Source organism: Phoxinus phoxinus, assembly GCF_949152265.1.
Source record: "Phoxinus phoxinus genome assembly, chromosome: 13".
Taxonomy (NCBI): Eukaryota; Metazoa; Chordata; class Actinopteri; order Cypriniformes; family Leuciscidae; genus Phoxinus; species Phoxinus phoxinus.
This window is the reverse complement of record NC_136888.1, coordinates 23088250-23101102: the sequence shown is the minus strand read 5'-3', so window position 1 is coordinate 23101102 and position 12853 is coordinate 23088250. Positions and strand designations below refer to the sequence as shown.

Below are 12853 nucleotides of genomic sequence, written 5' to 3'. Positions count from 1 at the left end.
TCACCGCGGCATTAAAGCAGCCCCTTGTTGAGGCTGCTTTAGCCATCACAAACGCTATCGGTGTGTTTATAGCTGCAGATATGAGGCCATATTCGGTTGTGCAAAACGAGGGCTTTAAACACATGCTGAAAGTGCTTGAGCCGCGTTAAAACATATATATATATCCGCGTTATATATTTGAATTTAATAATTCAAAAAAGTGTTAATAAACAAAAAAACAAAACTTGTTTATTTGTCTTGTCTTTTTTTTTTTTTTTTTCTGATCCGAAAAATGATCCGATCCGTGACTCTGATCCGAGAAACGATCCGAACCGTGAGTTTTTCGATCCGTTGCACCCCTAATAAGCATATTTTATGCTCCCATTTATCTTTATCTTAAGATTTCACTGATCTCATGGCGCTCACAGTGAAAAACCATTGGTGGACAGAACAAACCACTTACAGTACACTTCTGGAATCTACATTATTAGTTATGGCCAAAAGGTAAAAAGTCAGTACTCACCATGGGTTGTTTACGGCCTCTTGGTTGAAGTTGCTGGGCACTGACAGGCTCATGTGCAATAGCCCTCTCTGGTGAAGGAGTCTTCTTGTTCCTTCGTCCTTGTTCAGGGATAGACGCTGCTGCATTGTTGATCCTACGCATGTATACCTCGGCTGGGCTTGGTTTACCTCCAAAGTTAGCAACAGTGCTAGTGTTTGATGGAGTGTCCAACACTGTAGTTGCCCTATATGCTCTCCAGGTGGTTGCAGCCTCACTCTCATCCTCTGAGCCATCTTGCCTTATTGGTCGAGCAGATTCATCTACAGAAGCTGCCCCACGGCTCCTCCAAGTGCTCCTGACAGTGATGTTTCTCATTTCTGGCAAACTGTCATCATATGAGTGGTGGTTTTGACGGTGGCTTCTCCAACTGGTCACAGTGGTGCTGCTACTGCTGCTCTCAAACCCAGACTCAATGTCATTATTAAAGTCTGAAGCATCTGAAGACTGGAGGCTGAAGCTGCTTTGAGATAGGAGGGCTGCCTCCACGGGAGCTGTCTCAAGGTAACTGGGAGGTTCAGAGAGGTCTGCATCAGTCTCACTTTGACACAGAGTGATCTCACTCTTAGGTATGGATATTTCATAAGGTATAGAGATGCTACCCCTATGCTCACTGCTGGGGCCGATGACAATATTACTAGTGGAAGTGTGCCTTTCCTTGGAAGGGGGCTCGCTTGACAAACTACTACTCCGACTGCTTGTTCGAGAGGAGCTTGGGTCATTAGGATAGAAGGTGATACTGCTGGTCATCTTGCTAGTCAATACTGGCTTAGTGGAGATCTTGGGCTTTCCACTGGTAGTTAAAGGCTCAGTGATTCCCCCTGACATCACTTCCTTCCTGTCAATCTCAACAATGGCTTGCTTGATGACAGCTTTTGACCGGAGAGCTTCACGAGGGCTGCATACCCTGCGGATCGCAATACCTGAGGTAGTATGCATAGTCTCTTGGGTATCCCCTTCTACTGTAAGAGGGCTATGTTGCTCCTCACCAAAGGGGCCCTTTGATGAACCACCAGAGTAGGATCCTTGCAGTCGTGAGTATCTGGTGTACTTTGATGATGTACTTCCACTTGTACTTGATATCAGGGGGTCACTTTGCTCACCTGCCGATCGCCTGGAGCCAGTGGATTCTGTTTCAGAGGCTGAGGAGTGACCATCAGAACCGTGATCACTCAGAACAGATGGTGATACTTGAGACTTGTAAGCAGTATAGGAACCGTTTGCCTTGGACAGACTCAACATTGCAGAAGCATCCTGATCTAAACTCTCAGGTTCATTTAGTCCTTTTTCAGATGAAGCAATGATAGCAGCCCTGGCTGATATTAAGACTGCCCCATCTGAAGTGTTGGATTCATTGTCACTTCCAGGGTACCTGGACAACTTTCCCGCTTGATTCCTCTTGCTATCACTGTCATTTTGCTTGACCGATGGCTTCCAAGGCTTTTGGTCATTAGCAGCTGGAGGATAGCGACTAAGGACTGACGTTTTCTTGCTTTCACTGAGAGCACTTGATGAGCCACTTCCACATTTTTTTTCTTTCTTGCCATCTTTTGTCTCATTGTCAGACACAGCACTGGAAGCACCAGTCTTTAAACCTTTCCTGACATTATGTGCTGGACTAAGAGTCCTTCGTACAGTCTTTGGGGAGCATTCTGTGGAGTGACAAAGGTCTTTGTTCCTCAATTTAGTTTCTCGCCTCTGCTGAGGAGATGCTTCTCTGCTTTTGTACTTGGAGATGACTGGTTCGGAAGCAGCAGGACTCCTATTTATGAATTTAGGTGTGTCCTGTCTGAAGCCTCCTCGTACATTAATCTCCTCATTTTCCGCCTTGCCATTCTCCAGGGCCTTTGTAATGCTGCTAATTGCAGAGTTTCCATTACTATTGCTGCAACCATTGAGCTGCAGTTTCATCTGCTCAACCTGGTCATGGAGAGCTTGACTACGGTTTCTCTCCTGCTGGTACTTATCTATCAGTTCAGCATTCTTGGATTCCACGTTCTTCAAGTCCTCCTCCACTAACTCCATCTGCTTCAAACGATTTTTCAATCTTTCCACTTCCTGACTGAGGTCTTTTACCTTATTGTCTTCCTGTCCCTCCAAGCTATTTTTTTCATTCTCTGACTCATTTCTCAAATCTAGGTCATCTGAATGCTTTAAGTATTCAAAACTCTTCTTCCTGGCCAGTTTGCATGTAAGGCCTGTTGAGAACTCATCCTCAATTCGAAGATCTCTAGAGTCAAATTGGCTGTGGTCTGCTGTGCCTAGTTTGTTTTTCTGACGTTCAAGCTTCTCTGTCAGCTTGAGTATGATTTTCTCATCCTCTCTCTGCCTTTCCAGAAGTCGTTTGCGTTCATTCACAAATGTCTGAGTGAGACTCTTTAGTTTCTCCATCTCTGCTGTAAGGGATTTTTCTGCCCTGTCTAGTCGAGCTTCAGAGGTGTCCACTTCCTTTACACGTGTCTTCAAGGCATCAAGCTCTACTGCAAGCTTTTTGGTCAGGTTTTTCTCCTCATTGAGACTAAGGCACAACTGGGTACAGTCCGACTTGCTTTTACCAAAAGCCTCTTCAAGCTTTTCAAGTTCAGACATTCTGCGCTGAAGACGCTCAATCTCCACTTTAAGATCCTTGGTAAGTTTCTCCTCCTGATCTAGTTTCTCCCTAACGTCACGACAAAGATCCTCCGCTTTTCTGACCTCTTCATCTTTGCCTTCAATTTTGAGCAATCTCTTCCGCATTGTCTCCACATCGGCGAGCAGTGAGGAATTACTCCCCTCAGCCTGAATGATTTTGTCCTGAATGTCAAGAAGTTCATCTTCAGCTTTCTGCAGTTTTCCTCTGGCCTCTTCAAGCTCATCCAGACGTCGTCCTAAGCTCTGCAACTTGTGCCTCAGATGGCGATTTGATGTGTCTGTCATTTTTTCTTTCTGATACTAATCTACTGTGAGGTCTTTATGATTGCTTGATAGAGGGGTACACATTTGTATGGTGGTGTTTCCTAAGTGGCTCTAGGACTCTTAAGAAGAAATCGAAGATTCGAAGTTCAGGTCCCTTTGTCTTCCTTTTACCTTTAGGGGGAAGTTTTGGATATTTTTATTTATTTACGCCTTGTCTCCACTATCCCTAGTGATCGTAGTGAGTTTTGATCACCTGCAAGACAAAAAGAAAGAAACACAAAGTGTGAGTGCCTAATAATTAAAGATAGATTTAATCACAAAAAAAGAATGAGAAGTATATGTAATTCCCCAAATTGTGTTTACAGATTTCAAATGAATTCAATGATTGGATTAGATTAGGACAATAATCAAAGGAAGACCTCAAAAAGGGGAAAAGGATGGTAAAGGACAAAGGAACATCCACTGTTTTGTTTGCCCTCATCACAACCTATGATAATTTCAGCATCGATTTCTTGCTGCACTTTTGCTGACAGCAGCACAACTCACTGATATTGGCCTCTGTCCATGTGCCTGTCTCTATGGCAACATTCATAGTGACAGCCACTCTCAATCACATCCTCAGGATGCTGAACAAGATTTAGAATGTTTTACGCGCCAAGACAGTTCTGGCCAGAGCAACGCACACTATAAGTAGTCTACAAGCAGTGCCTCCTCAAATAAAAAAAATTACGCTATGAGCCACTGTCTCTCACTAATTTACAACTTATAATTTTAATCTACCAATCAAAATTTCATGATGACTCAAATGACTCTTATTAAGACTTGATGCAGAATGTCTTGATAGCTGTCAGTTGTGTGGGTGACACCCCAAGCCTTATTAAATATTCCACTAAATACAATGAAAGCCCACATAGTAACAGCAGGTCCAGAGGTACTAGAGCATTTTATACAACTTAATCTAAAGTGCATTTCAACATGACCGTTCGACTGGCAGGCCCACCAACATGGAGCCGGGCCCAAATGAATGAGCTGCTGTGTGTGGATTGCAGGAATTCTGTTATAATACTTTCATAATCCCATAATTTTATGGTGTGAGAGGCAGGCAGCGTTACTTCAGGTTTTAGAAAGGAAACGAGTCATCCAGTAAATATACCAGCCAAGCAGGATGGAGATCCAGCACATCTAAGGCAGATTTCCATGACGCATGACATTCATAATCACTCTAGCAAGATCCCTCAGTGAAGGGGTTTCTAAGGTCAGGTTAAAGTACACAATGATTCACATATACACAAGAGAAACATTATATACACTAACATTTCACATTTATAAAGTCTATCTCTAAGGATAACTATTCAACGATACATCCAAACAAACTTGCACAGAATGGATCTACAACATAGGTCTCATGGTCTGATTTCATACTGCCCCTCAAGTGTTCAATCCATATAGGCTGCAAATAATTAGCAATATTTGCAATTTTCTGCAATATTATCTCGTATGTCTCTTTAAGCAATGTTATACAGAAGCATAGCCTATTATATAATTTTTTTTGACATGACCTAAAAACACATTTGTAGATATGCAACTGTAACCTGCATGTTTGTATCACTTAAAGTTTGGTTATGCTTGAAAATTGTTCTCATTATTAATCAATCAATCAAGCCGTCTAAACAGGGAGTTATGCATTGCAGTGATGGTTAAATCTAATGTGCATCCACAGTATGGGTTAAGTTTATGACTTAACTTTTGGCCATTTCTAACTATGTAATTAATGACACTGAGATCAGTATAGGGGACAATGAAAGTGTGACAGAGGCAGTTATCACAGATACCCTAAAAGCTAAGGATCTAAAAGACAAGATGCACATTTTGAAAATACAGATTTTTTTTTACAAATACAGAATCTTTTGTAAAAAAATAAAATAATGAGAGGGTGAAATTGAGTGTGGGGACAAGAAAACATTTGTTGAAGAATTTAAAAACATGTCAAGAAAATGACACGGTCCTTTCACATTTGGAAATCTAAAGGTGGGTAATAAGACACTCAATACCCCTTGCAACCAAACAAACAAACTGGATTTCACCAAATCAAAAAATCTTGAGGAAATTCATATGGAAATAACTTTATAGAGGATCAATAACTGGGCTTGATTGATAGTGTGAATTTGGTTTCTGGGTAAGTTTGCCTTGCACCAAAGAATGAGGGTCAAACTAGAAGCACAACATTTTGTCTCATCATGCAATGTCTTTAGGGGCTCAAGCTAGAATACATGAGAAGACATTTTGCATGACAAGTACAATTTCATCTGAACAAAGGCACGTAAAACTCTTCACATTTCTCTTGAGACAACTATAGTGGTGAGAAAGAAATGAAACAGACCCATAAGGAAAAACATAACAGAAACAAATGGCACGGTAAAGTACCTGAAAGCAAAGAAAGTACTTTTTCCCCCTTGCTTCTTAGCTTCTAGTCTCTCACACACACTCTCTTTCTTAAGAGCACCACACATGCAATCATGCACCATATCATTAGTCCAAGCCACGCTAAGCAATCCGTCGGCCTCACGAACATTCTCTTCCCCCAGAGGAAAGGGGGAAAAAGACTTTCCCCTGCACTTGACATCAGTTTGGTTGGCCAGCCTGAAGCTCTTTATTCTTTATAAACATCCCTTGATAATCCCTCAACCCCAGAAAATATGCCAATCACAACCACCCGAGAGACAGAGGGAGATCACGTTTTACGAACATGGCTTCCAGATTAAAAACTATTTGATCACTGCAATGTGAGGTTTAAAGTCACACTATCCTAACTGAGACAAATACAAGAGAAAAATAAGAAATAACAATCATTGTAAAAAAAAATTTTTATATTTTGACAGGGAATAAAATATTTTGCATCTAAAAATGAAAAATGAATTGTATATAAATTGCAGCAGTCTGTTTCTGTAGGTGTGCAGAAACAAAATGCATAGAATAGTGAAATTATTTACATATAATCACATGAATCTTTCCATTATGTCAAGTATCTAAAAGGAGACGAATCACGTGTGGTCCAATGTCTTCCCTTTTTATGCCAGTCATTGCATAACATCATCGCTCATCTAATTAAACTTTTAACACCAGACACCTGAAATGACTAATTCATAAAAAATATGAATGACTCCCGGTTGCTTTGTTGCTGCACATCAGTCTTATGTGTGAACATTAAATCGTACCTGATCCTGTACTGATTGAATGATTTGTTAATATTGTATGGTTAAGTAATGCGAAGAAAGCACACTGAATTAAAAAGAGAGAGCGACGGAGAGAAAGAGATGATGAGAGTGTGTTTGGCCTTCTCTGAACTCGTGCAGTTCTGGCAAAAACTGACAAGCCACAAAATAGTGGCAACCTGAAGCTTGAAGCAGCAATTTTTTACATTTTTCCATGAAAGCAAAAACCAGCCTATAATGTTCAGTTTGTTGTTTCCTGTGCAGTCATGTCATTTTCTTCTCGCTCTCTTCACCGCGTTTGGAAAAATGGCAAAGTAAGGACAGGAAGTCTGATGTTTTAGTGGGGCTGTACGTCTGAACGGCCGAGCAGACAGCATTTCTACAAAAAGACTCTGGTGAGAAAAGAACAGCCTAGTGTTTAAAATAAAGACATGCTGAATTCAGATTTGTTTGGACTTTCACAAGAGTTAAAGATTAAAAAAAGAAAACAGGCCTCCTTTAAGCACCCACAGGCAGAAGGAAAACACAAATCAATATAAGCAAACAAACCCTTTAAAATATAAACTTAGTGAATATAAATATACAGTCAGCTCAAAAAGTATGTGGACATTTAAGACACACTTGAAAAATAGCTTAATGCTGCTTCAGATAAAAACATATTTAACGAAGTGGCATCTCTAAACAAGTGATGCTAGAGCTTTTCTCAGATCTAACTCGAGACATTTTTCTCTGAATGTCAGAATAACCAAGTGTGGTTCATCACATTAACTTAACATATTAAAAGGTTTTACTGAAATCAGACAACCAAAAAGTAAAAAAAATAAAATAAAATAAAAATAAAAAACGTAAATCTTAAACAATATATCTGTTGATTTTTTTTATATTTTTAAGTCCAACAAGCTACTACCGTACTTTAAGTTTTGCTTGAAAATTTCTCTTTCTTTCTTTCTTTCTTTCTTTCTTTCTTTCTTTCTTTCTTTCTTTCTTTCTTTCTTTCTTTCTTTCTTTCTTTCTTTCTTTCTTTCTTTCTTTCTTTCTTTCTTTCTTTCTTTCTTTCTTTCAAAGACTACTTGGTTTTTACATTTTGTTATAAAAAGACATACATTGGTAATGTGTAACTTTAGTTACTTTTTTTCCCATAAATTCTGCTAATGCAGACTGAAATTTGAAAGTTCAAATCATATATATATATATTAACTACTGTTAGCAACTGTAATGAGGAAATTCCAGCCTAAATGAAGCTGCGTTTCCAGATAGTCCTAAGAATAAGGGGCTTTCCTTGCCATTAATAATTGGATAACTCACCTACGTCTCCTTCGATGAAAAATAATGACTAGTGCGGTGGCTGCAATATACATAAACCTACCAACATTCTTTGCCATGATTTTTGGAATGGATTATCACGAAAATTACATTTTACATTTCAGTCGCATAACATCGGTTAATGGAGGTTTTTCAATCGTCACTTCACAATTAGTCTTCACCATTTAGAAAAAATTGCTAAAGTTTTGCGCAAATCTGTAATGGAAACCAGGCTTGAGACAAATTAAATTCAAATTGAATTATTAGCTAAATGATTTGCAAAACAAAGCAGCTCGTGGTTTAGCAACATCACAGCTGTGACCACATATGCATGAAAGTGTTATTCCAAACTGGTTAAAAAATCTTTTTGACATTACTGCAAATTAAATGGCGCAAAGGAATAGTATGTTAAATAGTCGCGCTACTCCTCTTTAACAGGCAAATCTTTTTGCGTCTTTCTTGCATCTTTCTCAACTCTTCTCTCTGCAAGATTCAGGAACAACATCACAGACACACTCTCCATCTCCTGGACAACAGCGACAAATACGTTAAACAACAAACACTCAAAAAAAATCATAGTTATTTACCTTGGTATTTTGAGGTTTATACCTCTTGAGTTACAGCAAGCAAACATTTACACGTCAGTTTTGATTTAGTAAAGAGACAAATCCATCACGCAGGTCACTGACCCCAGCAGACACAAACAAATCACAACTCCAGAGATGTTTTCAGCCCAATATACGCACTTAACAAACAGGAAAGAATGGAGAGAGCAAGAGAGAGATCCGCCACACATGTTTGTTATAAACGCAGGTACTTGAACAGAATGTATGCTGTTATTTGAGTTTCTGTGGAGATTTCGAGAGAGGTCTAGACTCGCTCGCTCGCTGTGTGTATGTTTGCAATTGTGTTTTGATTATGTGTGCATTTCTGAGAATACCAGTTTAGGTCCCTATAAAGCAGGGATACAAAATTTCACTGGGTATCTGAAGCGCTGCATGCTGTGTCAGTATATTTAAAGATGCGAAGCTAAACTGCAAAGCATTTGTCCTCAGGGTCAGCAGATTGAACACAGCAGACGCATTACTGAAAACTGTGCATAATTGACATTTACAATCATCCAAAGGGCTACAAAACTCTGTGTGAGTCTGTATAACACGTTTCGGTGCCATATAACAGCTGTAAGAGAAGGTCTGTCTGTTTGAAAAACATTATGACATCAGAGAGAGATTAATTGTTTCTCATTATTAGTTTTGGCAGTGCAGACAGGAAAGGAAAGGAACTAAATGAAACAATGTCTGTTATATCATTAACTATTGGTTCTCAACTGATAGGTTATGACCTAAAAACGGGCCTGTTCTGATAGGACTATGGACAGTGAGGAAAAATGCTAATAACTAAACGCAACTAACTATATATTTGTGCATAGTTAAGATTAGGTTAAGGTTGTGTTTCCAATCAAACATGAACAAAACTTCTGGAATTAAACAAATCTTTCTCTTTTTAAATCGTACGTCATTGTTACACTTGTTTGCTAAGCACAAAGAAATCCTCACATTTCTATTTCATTGAATGATTTGATCATGACTGTACCATTACATTTATTCACTCATTCAAGTAGTTTGGAAAAACAGAAAGTGGTATAAAGCGCGTGTGAAAAAGGCATTATAATTGTCATATTACAGTTGTTCAATTTCCAGGTGAGTGATTTATGACTGTTTTTCGACAGGTTTTACTTCATGACCTAGATTTCATATTTGAGATTTATTGTTTATTGTACAACAGTGAACAAAAATGGCCTTACAATCACTCATTAATATACCTTTTTTCATATATACACACACAGGTTATTTAAAAAAAAAAATTTAATAACTTGTATTCATTAATGCATTATATATATATATATATATATATATATATATATATATATATATATATATATATATATATATATATATATATATTTGCTTTAAAAAAAAAGGAATATCAATGATTGATTGTAAGGGCATTTTTGTTCACTGTTGTACAATAAACAATAAATCTCAAATATGAAATCTATGTCATGAAGTAAAACCTGTTGAAAAACAGTCATAAATCACTCACCTGGAAATTGAACAACTGTAATATGACAATTATAATGCCTTTTTCACATGCGCTTTATACCACTTTCTGTTTTTCCAAACTACTTGAATGAGTGAATAAATGTGATGGTACAGTGATGATCAAATCATTCAATGAAATAGAAAAGTGAGGATTTCTTTGTGCTTAGCAAACAAGTGTAACAATGACGTAAGATTTAAAGGTGAGGCTGTGATGAAGCGGGACTGTTAAGACAGGAATTCTCCAAGCTAATCTTATAAAAAAAGTCACAAACAAATCGAACAAATTTTAAGATACCGTACACCGCGGTTCAAAAGTTTGTCGTCTAAGATTTTAAAAAAAGAAGAAGAAATAAAAGATTATCTCTGGAATAAATTATATTTTAAAATATATTAAAAATAGAAAACATCTCATTGCGATTGTAATAATATTTCACAATGTTACTGTTTTTAAATAAATGCAGACTTGGCAAGCATAAAACTTTCAAAATCGTAAAAAACAATCCTCAAACTTTGAAACCCTCGTCTATATTCAACGTGAATTCGAGCACTTCAGTCTCAATCTGGATGACACAGAAATCAAGCATCTGCTCAGTTTAGGTGACCTGCTTTTGCTGCTTTGGGATTACAGCACAGCAGGAAATACTAAAGAAGAACTACCTAACTCTTACAGTTATAAAAGACCTAGATCTCATCTGCGTTGTAAGCCATAATCCACTAACATGTATGACTAAAATACCTTCTGACAGTTTACACTGCCTCAAATATCATGGCAAACCACCTGGACAAAGTACAGACAAACAAAAGTGCCACAAAATTTGGCATAGTTTAATGCCACGCATACAAGCACATGGAAAGTGCGAGATCATTTTGAATAAGGTACAAGAACATGTTATGCCAACAATGCAAAACTAAACAATCCTTAGACAGTTCAGTATTCCTGAGTCAAAGATCAAAGGTTATTGTCCACAGAGAGATTTCTAGAGACTGCTGATGATGGTGGTGGTGATGTGTTTCTTTATTATCTTGTTTGTTATGCGCGTTTACAGCTCTACAGCACTAATAAGTAATAACCGACTCCTCTTTACTAACACACTCTGAAAAGGATGCATCAGCATTCCTGGAATGTATTTCATTATTTCTTTGACATCCAGATAACCAAAAGTTCATTGCTAGTGTAAAATCAGTTAACATATTCACAATGTGTGTGAGTTTTGAGGAGGAAATGGTTTGTTAGTGTGTATACGGTCTCAGAGTCCATCTAAACCCTTTGTGAGTGACTTCCTTTAAACCCGGCGCCACTGTTCCTTCCCTGTTCAGCAATGAAGCTATAAAGTAATGAGTTCAAGCTTTGGTGTGTCTCACTTTCTCTTATTCTTACAACACATTTCAATTTCAGATGCAAAAATCTGTGAATCACTTATATCGTCAGCCATCACAACCTGCTGTGGAACAAACATTCACTATGACTTAATGCCCATGACTTTAATTACAAGACAAGTCATACATTCAGTATGCAAAACTAGACGAAACATGAGTGTGAATTTACTTATCAATACATTGGGGACAACATTGTCTCCAGAAGTTCAAAAATGCGACAATTTCACAACCTTATTCTGAAATATGGAGTCTGTAATGTTTTTGAGAGAAGTCTCTTATGTTCATTAAGGGCTGTATTTATTTGATAAAAAACAGCTATAATGTGATTTCTATATCAAATAAATGCTGTTATTATTATTATTTTTACTTTCTATTCATCAAAGAATCCTGACATTTTTTTTATCACGGTTTCTACAAAAACTGATAACACTGATAAGTATAAGAACATTGATAAGTATAAGAAATATTTCTTATAAGAAATATTTGTTATCAGTTTTTGTAGAAACCGTGATAAAAAAATGTCAGGATTCTTTGATGAATAGAAAGTAAAAAAAAGAATAATAACAGCATTTATTTGATATAGAAATCACATTATAGCTGTTTTTTCCGCCACTTATGATTCCAGCCACTTCACGTTATTGCTAAATAAAAACAAAAAATATAACAAACCCTACATTTTTGACCGGTAGTGTGTGTATCTATATATTTAATATATAATTTAGAAAATTGATATTATATTTTTGTAATATATTGTATTATATTTTAGAATGCATTTATCATTAGCTTTTTATAAATGACAAAAAGGTATAAGTTCTCATTTAGATAGCCATGTATGTGCATGTTTTGCTCTCAGTCATAGAGGAGTAAACTCTTTGTAAGATGCTGGCCAAAGTAAACAGAGGTCTGCCAGAGGAATACACACATATACACACTCAGACCACAGACACTCAGTCAGTGCTGCTTTGTTGTAGTTCTTTCTCCCTCTTGATACATAATATTTTAATTTCATTTCCATATCTCTCTCACTCTTAGCAGGAATACAGATCCTCATATCCACACCATCATCATCAAGTAAAGATCACGTACAGTACATAAAAACTTAATTTCTCATTATTTAAAGACCTTTTGATACTTGTCTGAGTGACTTTTAGTGACATCATTTGACTTGATGGAATTTTGCTCATCACTACACAACAATATTTGACAAAGAATGCTATAACTGACCAATCAGAATAGAGTATTCCAGGGAGCATTGCAAAAATAATTTAGCCAAAGAGTGTCATAACTGTTGACCAATGTGTCCACCTGGATAGGAACTAGAAGCCTAAATGCAGATTATGGACGTGCAGATAGGAGCAAACACAGATTAGTGCGCCAACAACAAGAGAGCTGATTGGAACAAAAAACAACCTATCAAGAACAACTAC

At 37.5% G+C, this 12853-nt stretch overlaps 1 protein-coding gene across 2 annotated transcripts in view; it reads right to left on the bottom strand.

The window, feature by feature from the left end:
* luzp1 (leucine zipper protein 1) overlaps positions 1 to 12853 on the bottom strand; it is a 55180-nt gene that overhangs the window by 14429 nt on the left and 27898 nt on the right. For both annotated transcript variants that reach the window (XM_079632244.1, XM_079632243.1), the window contains one exon: positions 503 to 3686. In XM_079632244.1, the coding sequence (XP_079488370.1) occupies positions 503 to 3454 (2952 nt within the window). In that variant the 5' untranslated portion in view covers positions 3455 to 3686. The remainder of the gene's footprint in view (positions 1 to 502; positions 3687 to 12853) is intronic.